This window comes from Nothoprocta perdicaria, unplaced genomic scaffold (assembly GCF_003342845.1).
Source record: "Nothoprocta perdicaria isolate Ctin4 unplaced genomic scaffold, notPer1 scaffold_133, whole genome shotgun sequence".
In the NCBI taxonomy this organism is placed as follows: domain Eukaryota; kingdom Metazoa; phylum Chordata; class Aves; order Tinamiformes; family Tinamidae; genus Nothoprocta; species Nothoprocta perdicaria.
The window spans coordinates 2,243,763-2,258,164 of record NW_020454461.1 but is presented as its reverse complement, the minus strand read 5'-3'; the positions used below and the strand labels follow the sequence as shown (position 1 = coordinate 2,258,164).

General features: G+C 48.0%; 1 protein-coding gene across 1 annotated transcript in view; it reads left to right on the top strand.

Moving 5' to 3' along the window:
- Positions 1-412: 412 nt before the first annotated feature.
- The window catches only part of PARP1 (poly(ADP-ribose) polymerase 1), a 29,419-nt gene continuing 15,429 nt past the window's right edge, over positions 413-14,402 (top strand). Inside the window, exons 1-9 of the mRNA XM_026033764.1 lie at positions 413-608; positions 1,691-1,853; positions 2,727-2,845; positions 3,947-4,161; positions 9,457-9,553; positions 10,401-10,517; positions 11,314-11,490; positions 11,895-12,036; positions 13,721-13,861. Coding sequence (XP_025889549.1) covers positions 489-608; positions 1,691-1,853; positions 2,727-2,845; positions 3,947-4,161; positions 9,457-9,553; positions 10,401-10,517; positions 11,314-11,490; positions 11,895-12,036; positions 13,721-13,861 — 1,291 coding nt within the window. The 5' untranslated portion in view covers positions 413-488. The remainder of the gene's footprint in view (positions 609-1,690; positions 1,854-2,726; positions 2,846-3,946; positions 4,162-9,456; positions 9,554-10,400; positions 10,518-11,313; positions 11,491-11,894; positions 12,037-13,720; positions 13,862-14,402) is intronic.

The following is a 14,402-nucleotide window of genomic DNA, read 5'->3' as shown; positions in this document are numbered from 1 at the left end:
ACAGCCTCCACGCACATGCACGCATGACCACGCACATGCACAGATACACACACAAGGAAGTGCGCACGCACACACACGTGCTCTCACACACATGCATGCCCCCTCACCCATGTCCGCACACACACACACACACACGGACACACACGTGCACGTGCGCGCGCGCGCACACACACGCACGTGCACACCCGTGCACACCCGTGCACGCGCACGCACGCGCGCGCACGGCCCTCCCCGCCCCCACGTGACCCGCGCGGCTCCCGCCCCCCATTGATACCCTGTAGCGAGGCGGAACGTTCCAGGCACCGCCAGGCACGCGCAACCGACGCCCGAGCAGCGGATCCGCCAGGCGGCGGCGGCAGCGGGCCCCGAGGGCTGCTCGGCACTCGGCTAGCGGTCCCGGCGGGCGGGAGCGCGCGGGGGGAGCGCGCGGCGGCCGTTGGCGGCGGCCGTTGGCGGCGGCGGTTGGAGCGGGTGCCGTGGCGGCGGCGATGGCGGAGCCGTCGGAGAAGCTGTACCGGGCCGAGTACGCCAAGAGCGGGCGCGCCTCCTGCAAGAAGTGCGGCGAGAGCATCGCCAAGGACTCGCTGCGCCTCGCGCTCATGGTGCAGGTACGGGGCCGCCCCCGCGGCGGCGGCGTCTCCCGCCCGGGCCCGGGCCCCTCGCGGCGAGGAGGAACCGGCGGCGGCGGTGTGGGGGGAGCCTCGGGGCCCGGCGGGCCCGCGCGGCCTGCACGTGCTGCTGCCGCCGCCGCCGCCTTTTGTCTCCCGCTGCCGCTGGGGGCGGCCGCGGGGGCTGCTCCCCGCCCCAGCCACCCGTGTTAACCGGTGCTGCTCCCCGGCTCCCCCTCGATCCCGCCCGGAGCCGGCATCCTCTCCAGCTCCGCTCGGGAAGCCGTGGCCTGGGGGCAGGGGGCCGAGCGCGGCCTGGTTCGCGAGGCGAGGCGAGGCGCGGCGCGCGCGGAGCCCCCACGCTGCGACCTCCAGGGGTGGCCGGCGGTCACGCGGGGCTCGCGGTGCCGCCCCGCGGCGGCCCCTGCGCCTCGTCCTGCTCGGCGCTCCCCCGCTACGCGGGAGGCTTGCCCAGCTCGTTAACCCCGTGTGTCCGGTAATAATAACAACAATAACACGGGGCCGTGCGCGCTTGGTGCAGCCGTTATTCGTGCGCGCCGCTTGCAGCCAAACCGCTGCGCGCGGTGTTGCCTCCCTGGTAGCCGGAGCGAGGCCAGGTCAGTGCCGCACGTGTCTGAGTCGCCACGAGGCAGTCCCGTGTTGCCCCGTGGGGCAGGAGCTGGGCCGTGGGGCAGCCCCGGACCAAACTGCTGCGCTGCGGGGCTTCCCTTCTGGTTCCTGTCTGCAGCTTCCTGGCAGGAGGCTCTTGCAGATGAGCCCCGGGGCTGTGTGAGGGGGTTTCACCTACTGTCTCTGTTTTGATTGCTCATCCCTGCAGAGCGCCTGGTTCTTGGGGAAAAAATACCTCTCCTTGCCTGTTCGGTCACGCTGGTTTTCATTCTAGACTTTGTCCTCATTTGCAGATACATTTTAGTTGAAAGGAAAAAAAACCACAAGGTTATTTGCATTTATCCAGATCTCGTTCTTTCTCTCTCTCTCTCTTTTTTTTTTTTTTTTTTTTTTTCTCCTTCCCTTGTGATTCGGATTTACTTCATCCTGGCCTAATTCTGCTTTCTTCCTAGTCGCCTATGTTTGATGGCAAAGTCCCACACTGGCATCACTACAGCTGCTTCTGGAAGCGGGCTCGAATCGTGTCCCACGCAGACATTGACGGCTTCCCTGAGCTCCGATGGGAAGATCAGGAGAAAATCAAGAAAGCCATTGAAACTGGAGGGCCTGGAGGAGGTAAGCAGCAGTGTCCTGGTGCATCGGAGGGGCAACAGGAAACTTTCTCTCATCAAGCTATTGACAGGTTCCACTTATATGATTTCTGTGTCCCTTCAGGTAGCGACACGGGCAGAATTGCCCTGGTTGCTGCTCCCTGCGGTCGAGGAGGCTGGCAGCTTGGTCCAGCCTTTGAAACCAACAAGGAAGGAACAAGGAACTTGGCATGTGCCTTGACAGATATATATATTTTTTTGTGACTGGTGTGTTTTGGTTTCAGTTCCCTAATACTAGCAAATGCTCCTGCATTATGTTATTTTAATGATATCTTCACTGTAGCACCTGGGTCTGGTGGCTCTTTGCAATTGTTAAACAGTGAGCTAATGAGTTGAGGAAGCCAGTGGAAAGAGTCTGGGTCCAGAACTAAAGCTGTAACCAAGTCTCAAACTAAAACTGAGCCACCCAGTCTCTGTTAAACTGATGATACTGTTCTAGATCAATGCCTGTCATAATGTGAGAAGAAAAGGAAACTGGCGCTTAGGAAGAGTTGTGTTTTGAAGCACAGCTATTTACTGTGTTTGTGAATACAGTAAATTCTTCAATAATATCTGATTTTATACCTCTCTAGAAAAGAGATTAAAAAGGTCAGCTCCATGCACGTTTGAAGACTCTTCAATGAGTAGTCATCTACAGTTGTTAGTTGGTTGCTTAAAAATCTTCATACTTTGAATGCACTCTTGAACATGGACTCATTTATTTTTTTTCCATTCTGTATTCAGATTATTGACAGATGGTTCGGTGAGATCTATTAATCTTCTAACAATCTGAGACTGAGAATAATAATAAAAGGAATGCCTTTTAAAGCCAAACTCTGTATTTGCCTTTGTGCTCCAGGAAAAGGAGGAGACCAGGAAGGAGGTGGCAAGGCTGAGAAGAGCTTAAATGACTTTGCTGCAGAATATGCCAAGTCTAACAGAAGTACTTGCAAAGGCTGTGAACAGAAAATAGAAAAGGTGAGGAACTTTTCTTTAGTTGTCTAACTGTTGTCTTCTCTGCCAGCAGTCCCAGTTCAAGCAGTGACTTTTATGTTTGCTTCCTGCCCGTCTTGTGTACGGGCGGCACTTGCAGACTGCAGCTCTGTGCACAAAGAGCAGCCACATCCTTGCAGTGAAGGCTGTCCTCGGTCTGAGCGTGGGTCTAAGGACTGCTGGCGCTGCTGTGCGCTTGGAGCAGACTGTAGCGGCCCTCACCAGTGTTTCTGTGGCGAGAAGGGCCCCACAAGCCCTGTCTTTTGCTGCCTGGTGGAATGTGTCAAGGGTGCCAGCTTCCACCTCCTGCTCAGCAAGACCAGCATATCAGTTAACTCCCAATGCAAATGCGGGGATGCAGCTCATTAACGACACATCCTGCCCTGGAGCTGAACATGTCTCAGTGCTCTGCTTTTAATCAGTGCTGGCCAAACGAAACTTGGAACCTCTCTATACCGTTTGATGGGAATGGCCCTCACCTGTGTGGCTCTAAACCTAGTCCTGGGATCTTTCTTTCTGCAGAAACATTGGTGACTGTTATGTAGACATATCCATACTGGAATGTGCAGTACTAGGGTCTAAAAACACCTGAAGCAAATAGTTGTTGGAATCTGAAAAGTAACTTTAGTGAGTTGTGATGAGAAGCTTTCAACTCTTTGGATCTTATTAGCCCTGCTGCTCAGTGTTAGGGGATGTTCAGCTTTTGGAGTTGGCTGCATAGGGTTTTGTTGTGTGAGCTTGGTTCTGACTTTACTGGCAGTCAGGGAGGTGAGTGAGTAAAGGCTGCAGGGAGTTTAACTGTTGAAGTGGTTTCTTGAGTAGAAAACTACTTAAAATGATAGTCTTTCAACTTTGCTTTAATTGAGATCATTTATTTCAAATTGAAATATATGTGGAGAAATTAAATTCAGAAATACTAAGAAAAACAGAGGAGCTTCAGAGGCAGAGTTAGAATGAAAGTTAAAGTTTTTAGTACAAGGAACACTGCTGTTCTGCAGCTGTTTAGGGATTACATTTGTGATGAGCTTAACACATGGATCTTTTTAGGGCATCCTAATGATTGTTTTTGTGTTTAACCTGACTCAGGGCCAGATCCGAATCTCCAAGAAGATGGTGCATCCAGAAAAGCCCCAGTTGGGAATGATAGATAACTGGTACCACCCAGACTGTTTCGTGAGCCGCCGAGCGGAGCTGGGCTTCCTCCCAGCGTACGGGGCTGCTCAGCTCCTGGGCTTTGGGATTTTGAAAGCTGAGGACAAAGAAACTCTGAAGAAGCAGCTTCCAGCTACTAAGAGTGAAGGGTAGGTACGGAATGTAGGAGTGTGTAATGTCTAAAGGAGCTTTTCCGTGTCTTCAAATGTGTTTCTGATGAATTTTATTTTTTACCACTATTGTCTCTTTTACATAGCAGTTGTAGGAGATGCCGTTTGCTCTTACAGTACTAAGCAGGTGACCACAGACAATGCAAGGGAGTTGTCCATCCAAGGGACTGCATACAGAAAGCATAGAGACCAGCAGCTGTGACTCAGAAAACTGATGCAAGGCTTTTGGCCATAAAATAATGTGTGTTTTATACAAACGAGTGCTGGGCTTTGTGTCTTCAGTGTTATCAGTGATGATTTCCGTTCTCTAGCCCCTTATTAAAGAATTGACTTGGCGTGTCTTACCTGTGAGCTGCTCATCCGTTTCAGGCACTGAGTCTGGTAATGGTGTGTGCTGGCTGAGTAGTGCTGACCCTCAGATGTTCTTCTTTGTCTCTTACACTAAGACTGAAAAGTCATTGGCTTGTATAAAATTTCTGGTTAGAGACCCTTGACAGAACTTGTAGCGACAGAAAAGTGCTTCCAGGTTTCTGCTTAGCTTTGGTCAATCTTTCTCTGTTAACTAAGGGTTTTGTTGCTTGTTTGTGAAATGGCTTAGATGAAACTTAACGATTCATAATTCAAGCATGGGGACTGTTGCATAGTCCCCATGGAGGAGGAAACCTGAGGTGTTGCTGAGGTCTACAAACAAAAGTTTGTCTTTGTAAGACCTCAGCTTTCTCCATATGCATTGTAGACTGAATTCAGCTCTAATTGTACCAGGATTCAGTGTGAAACTGTCCAGTGAGGCCATTGTTGGGTTCTGAGCAAACATAAGTGTGTGAAATTTTCTCAGCATTGGTCCTCTTGGTGTGTGTGATGGGCACAGCGTGCAGTTTAGAACCTCATGTCCCATCTGAATGTCATCCTCAGTTATTCGTGTGTCGCTGAGATGTTGCCATTAAGCTTCTGCTTTATGCTCAGCTTGGAAACAATTGCTCCAGAAACATTCAGACATGGTAAAGGAGCCACAGAGAAAGTCTTGCAGTGTTGCAGGAGCAAGTGCTCCTCGGGGAACCCTGTCAGGTGCCTCATTTCTCAGCTAACTCAGCTGAAGGGCTGCAGGCTGTGCTCCTATGGAGTGTGAAGAACTGTCAGTCGCTGCCAGGCAACCTGCCATCTTTTCACACGGGCACTTTGCTTCTCTGCGGGTTGCAAGCTGTAAATAGAAGTTCGGTGGCTTAATTTACTTGCAGCTCTTCAAATAGTCCTCTGCTTTTTGTGCAGAGATGAGTGCCGTGCTTTGTCCCAGGGCAGCGTGAGAGTTATAGAAGGATATTTTTAGTTTTCCCCCAGGTCTTTGGCAGAGCTCTAGAAATGTGACTGTGCAAGGGCTTGTTGTCCGCCCTGCCTCTCCTTTCCTGGGTTGCTGCTGGGATGCTATTCAAACTATGAAGGCTTTGTGGAGATAGGCCACAGCGTAGCTTGCCAAGTCACTGTGTAAATAAAAACCTAGAACTGCAGTGGAAAAAAGCTTAGACTGGTGAGGTAGGGTAGTGTAAACCAGGACCTCATGCCAAAAAGCAGCAAGACCTCTCGTCCTCACTGTGTGAGTGAGCCCCTCAACCATGAAGGTGCTGCCTGGCGCTTATGTCCCACTGCCTTTTTCTTGCTGTTTAGGCTGGGGGGTTGAGCCAAATCTGTTCAGGGTCAGTTGAAAGAGCAGTTGTCTGTCAAATAGACCGCATAAGTGAAGAAGTATAGTATCCTTCTGACAAGGTGATTGTTTGTCAAGAAAGCATAGGAATTCTAAAGAAAAGGGAGGAGGGGAAAGAGGAGGAAAAAAAGAAACTTTAGGATGTAGATACCTCTGATGATTCATCGTGTACTTTCAATCAGATAAAAGAAATTAATGGCAGAATTTACAGCATCTTACAGAAATGATATTACAGCATCTGCTGTAGTTGAGGTTCCAAAAGTGATCTTTATAAAGATGCCTGTGCCTGTTCCAAATTATATCTTGACTCAAATGTTGTCCCTGCAGCAGGGATACTACACGTCCAAACTTGTGTGCTGTTTCTGCGTGCCTAGTCCGTGCTCTGTAGAGGAGCTCAGAAAGTTTTTGGACTTCCCTGTCAGCCCTTTCTGTAAGGGCCATGGTGCTCTGTATGTGTTGAATATAAGAGGCGCTGAGCATCTAGAGAAGGCTGGGACACTCCTTCCCCTGAAGGACAAAAACAGGAAGGTTTCCTGCAAGGGTCTGGTTTCTGTAGCCAGCTCTGGATGAGGCACCTCGACCCTTGCCCGGCTGGGAGCTGCTGTGCCCAAGTGCCAGCCCTTTGCAGTGCCAGGGAAGGAGGCTCTGGCCTCCCTGCTGGGCGCTGCTATGCAGGAAGGAGTGCCTCTGTACTCGCGTGGGAGCTGCCAGAGCAGCTTGCTGCCACTCTGGGGCTGTGCTGCTGTGGCAGAGTTAGCCCTCCTGCTGCAAACTGTAACGCTCCTGTATTTTTTGACCTTGCTTGCCTGGGTGGATTTGCTGTCTAGTATTAGTACCCCCAAGGACAGAAGTAAATGCTGTTCTAGAGACAACATTATGCAGCACTGGATTAAGTGCAAGTACTTATGTCAGGAGCAATCCCTCAGTCTTTTGAAGAGAGAACAGGAGATCCTGTTTCTCCTTGTGCCTCTTGCTGACTTTATTCAGGATTGCTATGTCTCGTTTGCACTTTATTTCCTTTTTAGAGAGGGGAACAGGAAAAAAGCAGAGTAGATGGTAAGAAAAGGCCAAGTTGGAGTGGGCCAGTCTACTTCCCTCTTCAGGTTGTTCAAAGTTGGGATGAAATGTGTATTCCCACATCTCCCATGTTGGTGAGCAGAAGTAACTTGTGTTGGCTAGCAAGTACCAGTCTTTTTAAGGCAGGTGTTGAACTAGACGAGTTGAACGTGTGAAGACTAACTGAGCACAGGAGATAAAATGAACGCGCGTATAAGTCAGCAAGCAGGTATTTGGTTAGTTATTTCAAAACTTCCTGTCTGTAGCTTGTATACACGTGAGATGGAATCAGCTTTGGCCCTCTTTTCCCTGGGCTTTATAAAATGATAATTGGTGCTTGCTAGGACCCCGGCTTAGCCAAGCTCCTGACAAAACAGAGGATGGTGACTGACAGCTTTAAACCGCTGCCTGCAACGCAGAAGATTCGCAGTGCAGCTCACTGAGGTGGCTGGAAGAAGTGCAGTAATTGCCCACTGCCCCCTCCACTCTGAGGAGAAGCTGCCAAAGAGGAGAATCACCCATGGGATTTGGAGGTTTTTCCTTGGCCGTGGAGCCTCCCAGCGGTGTGATCAGCTTCTCACGACTTCTCTGCTGCCTCCTCTCCTTCCGAGAAGGGGGCAAGTTAGTGCCTAGGAGCGGGTGTTGCTGGGGTCAGTCTGCTTCTGGGGCTGCCCAGAGAGAAGCGCCCCGGACACTGGGACCCTGTTCCACGCTGCACTTGAGCTCCCAACACACATGCTGGCAGCTTGGAGCCCTCTGGCTTGAGAAGGCTCAGCAGAGCACACTGCAGCTCAGCTGGGATGTTTTTCCCAGATAAGGCTGGGTACCTGTGACAGGTTTAAAACATCCCAAAGATATGATCCCTGTGGTTAACACACTATACTTACAAGTTTAGCAGATGCTCTGGGCTTGACCCCTGTGGGTGCAGGAGTAAGGAAAGGAGAGGGAGCGACTTCCTTGTTCTGGAGATGTTTGAAGGAAGGGCTGCATTAGAGCTGTACCCAGCACTGCTACCCTGGGTCACACTTGCACCCCAAGCAGGCAATATGGAGCTTTTCTTGAGAAATACAAACAATTGCTGCTTTTGTGTCTGCTGAGGCAGGGTCGTTTGTGGTGTAACCCCACCTCAGACTGGTAGGACATTGCAGGAGGACAGATCAAAGAAGGAATCTTCTAAAATTAGCACCTTCAGGCTTTGCAAAATGGCTTTGGTTGTTCTTGGTCAGAGGTTTTAATGAAGAGCTACTGGTAGCAGTTATGAGTAAAACTGAAATTTGGCCCGTCCTCAGACCCAGGACAGTTTTCATAGAATTTACAGGTCACTAAAGCATCAGTCTTCAAGCAGAGTGATCTTAACATCATCCTGTGGCTTTATAGCTTATAAACTTTAGTACTAGGTCAGTCTTAAAGGTTGTAAAGCTAGACAGTGAAATGTTTAAAGCTGTAGAATAGTTGCAGAGAATATTAACTATATGTGCTCTAACTGATGGTTAAGACAAAGTTGAGCCTAGGTTATTTCTTAAAAAGCCATCTGGCCGACGTTGGTAAGTGCTCGATTTTGAGCACGCTGCTAGCATGATACCTAAACACTGTTCATGCTCTGCCTCAGTGGGCTAAAACTCCCTTCATTCCCTCATAGCGAAAACACTCACTGATTCCATTTATTGGTGTGTTTTGAAACCAGGCTGACCAAGAGGATGATATCTGTCTCTGGAAATGTAAACGATCTTCTGAGTTCTTCTGTAATTATGAAATCTTGTCAGAATCCTCTTGGCTTTCGTTTGGCTTGCTCTTGTCTCCAGCCTTCCTTAAACAAAGCCTTTTAAAATTTTCCCTGCACACACCTCTAAGGCCCTAGCTAATAACAATAAAATTCCTCATACAAAACTGCAGGGTAGGATGTCATGAAACCGCTATCAGCCTGGCAGTAGTGTATGAGCAGATACTTCCTCCTGCCTGATACCAGAGAATTAACTCTTATCTAAAGAGAAATTATTTGGGAAATAACCTAGTTTCCTGGTGTGCTGGCCTATTAAAGTTACTATGTTTGCTGTTGTTTTATCTCTGTATGTACTGTCTGAACTGAAAAGTCAAGCTATTGGTGCAGCTAAAAGACACGGTAGTCTCTTAACCTGCCTTGCTAGAGCTCCTCAGGTTATTTGGAGAGGAATGTGTAGATAGATTACAATGATTTGTAAATATGCCTTTGGATTAGCTCATACAAGACAGAATATTCCTGAGAGTCCAAATGTTGCAGTACTTTGTGTTCTGCTAGGTCAAACTGTTATCCTGTGGAATAGCTCTCTGTGTACCTGACCCAATGAAAGCTTTTTCTTTGCAGAACTAAATATCTAAATACATACCTACAATCTAGCATTGAGGAGTTTTGAAAAAAGGAAGGGCTTGCCTGCCAAAACTCAGCATAGTGCAGGCACTGCAGACACAGCAAAGTGAGCTCTGGTGACTGCTGCGCACACATTTTCATGTCCTTTTTTTCTTCTTCTTTTTCCCGTCTGTATTAGAAAGAGAAAAGGAGAAGAGGTTGATGGAAATGTGACTGTGAAAAAGAAGCAGAAAAAAGAAAAAGAGAAAGAATCAAAGCAGGAGAGAATGCTGAAGGTGAGTTTTAGCTAATCAGATTTGTAAAACTGCCTCTTGCAGCATAGTGACAGGCACTAATTAAAGCAGGATTGCAGCAGAGGAGGCAGCCAGTCCTCGTGTCCTGGCACACGGGATCCCCTTTCAGTAAAGCTTCGCTGAAGGTGGTTCTTCTTGCAGCCATTGCCGAAAGATCAGGAAGGAAAATTCTAGGATTTGTGTTTATTGGATTCAAATAGATTAGGCTAAGCACCTTCTCCCTCAGGGAAGCTGGTTCTGTGCTCCTTCCTGTATTGTCTGGTTGTAGTAGCTGAAACTCAGAGGCTGAGTACTGTGGAAGAGCTGGGAAACAAATAAACAACTTGTTGCAAAAACTAAACAGAAGTAGAGTGTTAAATAAAGTAATGAGTAGTCGTACCTTTTTTACCCTCTGAAGAGCTACGTTCTGTTCTTAAATAGAAAGTATGATAAATCACAGCTCTCTGCCTTTGTTTTCTGGATACTGAGGGAAGAATTTCTGAGGGAACTTCAGGAGTTTTGTGTTTGTGGAAAGTTTGAATAGATATTGTGCACGAAAAAGCAAACAGCAGCTTCTGCTAGAATTGGAGTCTTAATGGAGCTTAATGTAGAAAAAGGCTGTAGCTGCCTTTGAACAGAAGTTTTATTTTTTGTTGTGTGATGATGGCTTAATCTTTAGCAAAGCACAGGTGAGATGTAATGCAGGTTTTGATGCTGTCATAGATACAAGTCAAGGTGTCCAGATACAGTGGGCTTGTTGAAACCTTATTCACATACTGCTCTCTCAGAAGTGTTATTCATAAAACGTGACTAACTGCAAGTGCCCTAAACTGCCAGCTTTTCTCAACAGGAGCAGACAGAGCTGATTTGGGGCATCAAGGATGAGCTGAGGAAGGTCTGCTCCACTAATGACCTCAAAGAGCTGCTGATCGCCAACAAGCAGGAAGTACCTTCCGGGGAGAATGCCGTGAGTTGGGGCGTAGTTGCTTTGCATGTGTGCTGCATCCGGGCATTGGTGAAGCTGGCCCAAACTCCCTTTGCTGCAAGGTCCACAGGTTTGAAGCACTTTCCTAGCATAATGCTGCAGACAGAAATGGAGCATAAAACCCAGTCCTTTTGTCCCTAGAATGATGATATTGCTATTACACGTCCTCATTAAGGAGCCATGTGGTAGTCATTTGCCCAGTTCAGCCCCTTGATCCTAGTGATGTGCCCATACACAAACTGGTCTGTATTTTGCTGCTGCTGCCTTGTCAAGAGCAAGCTGGCTGTGGCTTGTACTTACCAAGACTCTGTGTGAGGAGTTTGGGATGGGATGTGGGAAGTGTCCAGACACAAAATGGTCAAGAAGCGCACACTTTCTAGGTAGGAAAATTGGACCTGTCTAAACCAGCCTATCCTCCTCAGTGCTCCTGTGCTCACAAGCAATGTCAGGTCTCTTCATTTGCTCTTTCTGCACTATTGCCCGGTCAGGTGCAGTGCAGTAGGGATTGCTCTCTTGAATGCAAAGCCCAACTGGGAGCAATTGCAAGTCAGAGGTGTGAGCAGGTACAGAATCACAGGGAAAACTTACTGTCCTGTCTTTAAGACACTGTAAATCAAATAGTTGTGACAGTGGTGGTTTATGTGAAGCATACACTTGATGGGAAGTGTGTACCCACAGCCCTGCAGTTCTTTTTTCTGTTGCCCACCCAGCATAATGTAGCATGCAAGCTTCCAGTCTCTTTCTGCCATGACCTGTTTTGCATTCTCTGTTGCTTTAGATTTTGGACCGAGTAGCAGATGGGATGGCCTTTGGAGCTCTGCTTCCGTGCGAGGAGTGTAAGGGGCAGTTTGTATTCAAGAGTGATGCATATTATTGTTCAGGGGATATCACTGCCTGGACTAAATGTGTTGCTAAAACACAGACGCCCAACAGGAAAGACTGGGTGATCCCAAAGGTGGGTGTTTACTGTGAATTTGATGATCTGAAATGCATTTCTTAATGTTTTTACAAGAAGTATCAGTTGAGTGAGCAACAGGCACTGTTGAGTGTTGGAGAGTAGAATATGCTGCAGTCGTGCACCACTGTGGCAATGAGGAAATCCAGTGATAAACAGCAAAATTATACTGAATTGAAAGAGTTGTTACTTGTTTGACTTGAAACCAATCGTTTTTCTTTTTCTAGCTTTGTTTTCTCTGTCAGTAGAATGGATATTTGTCTACTTTAGTATGAATGTCTCGGAAATCCTTTTTGAAAGCTACAGTAAATGCCAAGATCTGGCCAATGCTAGATTTAATCTTGAAGTCTTATCTTGTAATTGTGTGTGTTTGTTTTAATTCTATTTGTGCTTCTGTTGCACAGGACTTTCGGGAAATTCCCTATCTCAAGAAATTTAAGTGTAAAAAGCAGGATAGGATATTCCCTCCAGAGGCTGCAGCTGCGAATTCTGTTCCTCCTCCTTCTGTGTCTGCTCCTATGGCAGAGACCGTGTCTGCACCCACAGGTAAGCAACTAGCAACAAGACCTGGTGGACAGGAAAAAGCTGCTACTGCATTTTTGGAGACCCTGCTATGAAAACAAGGAGAAGCAACTCAAGTATCAGGTCTTGTAACAGGACTTCTGGTAGAAGAGAACCTGTCATTGAACCTTTGCCTCTGTCTCCAGCAAATTTGAAAGATCTTCCTACAGCCCTCATGACCTATTCCTTCAGGACAGTGTGTAATGCAGCTCCTGGCCAGACGTGTGTCATCCTGGGCGCACGTGTTCTGCTGCCTCCTATCAGCTGGAGCTCTCCTGGCACACCATAGCAAAGTTTCTTGTTCTTCATGTTTCTAGCATAGGGATACTCTGCATTGGTGTGTTTTCTGGGGATATGTACTCAGGATCCTGGTTCTTATCTTAGAAATCATTTTGGGCATTTGATCATGGTGAGGGAATGATGTGTTTACAACAAATCAAAAGTCTTGAGGCCCTTGCTTGAAGTCTGTCTCACGTGAGTGCTGCTGTGAAATGCCTTCTTGCTTACCTTCTTCTGGGAACATCTACAGTGCTAGGTACTCCACATCTACAGTATTGGGTTTTATAGAAAAGGAGTTACTTAAAATCCTCTTACCTGGATTTGGCTTTACTAACCACTGACCTCACTTGTGCAAAATAGATGTGCCATCTGCACCCTGCAAAGTGGCAAAAGGTCAGGCTCCAGCAAGCCCACGTAGGCTGTTGGAAGGAGTTGCCTGCTTCAGCGATGTAACCTGTCAGTTAAAAACTGTGATTTTTTTTTTTTCAGCTTATTTAGTCCTGACCATAGATTTGCAGAGCAAGGAGTTCTGTGATGAAAAGAGTTTTTAAACCTTCAAAAAAGGGTGAGATTTTAGCCAAGTCATGTTATCATAGCAATGAAGACAAAGGTCTTTTTTTTTAATTAGCAAGTTGATTTCAACTCCAGTATGCCCTAAAGGTAAATTCTAGCTGTTGACTAGAGTTAAATTTGTGTTACTTGGTTGCTAGCAAGCTGAGTAATTTCTATTAAAAAGCAAACAAAAACTCAGTTTATAAACCAGAGTCCCTACTTCATTATGCTCAGCAGTGCAGATGTGCTCTTAGGCACTCACGGTGTCCTGGGGCTACCTGTGTCACAAAGTTCATTGTGTCAGTGTTTGCCCTGCAAGTTGGTGGAGCCCCAATTGGTTACCAGTTCAGTCCTGGTTTGCTATGGAGATGGCACCGTTCAGAGAGCACAAGGCTGTAAACCAGCTGCAACATCAAGACCAGAAGGTATCATACCACGTGCAGGAAGGCAGTGGTGCACAGGAAACGATCCTCCTTCTCCAGCTCCTGGAAAACAGAAGCACTGAAGGAAGAGAGAAGCAGTGCAGTGTCTCTACTAGCACTATGCTAAAGCAGGCTGATTAAAAGAGAGGCAGACAAATAATACAGCTGCATATCCATCTTCCCTGCCTTCCACCCATTCCCTATGAACCCTTTTGTGCTTTGGGAGATGCTGGGCCTTGTGATTCTTCCTTTGTGAAAGGGAACTGTTCTCCCACTCGCCTAGTACTTGGACTCTTATCTCTTCCCGCCAGGCTGATCTTCCAGCTCTTGCCCCGTCCTGTCTTGGCTGTGCTTGTTACTCGTCTGGGGGATTCTATCCTTGTTGCTAATCTCCTGCATTGCTTCCAAACCTATAGATAAACCACTGACAAACATGAAGATCTTGGTTCTCGGGAAGCTGTCCAAAACCAAGGATGAGGTGAAGAGCATTGTGGAGGACCTGGGAGGAAAGATGACTGGAAGCGCTAACAAGGCCACCTTGTGCATCAGCACACAGAGTGAGCAGCCTTGCTTTGTTTATTTTTTTTCATAGCTTGGTAGCAGAACTGTGTGGGTTAAGAAAGGACACACTGTCCTCATGTTTCTGTTGAATTGTGTTTGGATTAAAGCATGTGTTTGTGTGCACGCACGGTTTTCAGTGTGTTTGGAAAAGTAAAGACGTGTGCTGGTTGAGTCTGCGCAACTTTGATCCCCTAAGGTTGTGCAGCAGGGCTCTCACAGGTCTGTGACAGCTGGAGCTCAGTGCTCTACACAGACCATGGCTGCCCTCGGTGGGACAAAAGACCCTGTGGCTGCTGCCCACACTTGCTTTGGAGAAAAGCTCTGGAGGCAGCTGTGGCTGTGCAAGGGCAGGAGCCCCCAAGCTGAGCAGGGCTCTGTGTCTGCATTGGGTTTCTGCTGGCAGCTATGGGCCTGCCCTGATGTTGTGTTGGACCTGAATTCTGAGATAGCAGAACTGCTCCCACTTGCCAGGCAGCCCACGGGGGCTGTGTAGCTCTAGCCCAGTTGCCACAGGGGAAGATACCTAGAACAGCAAGG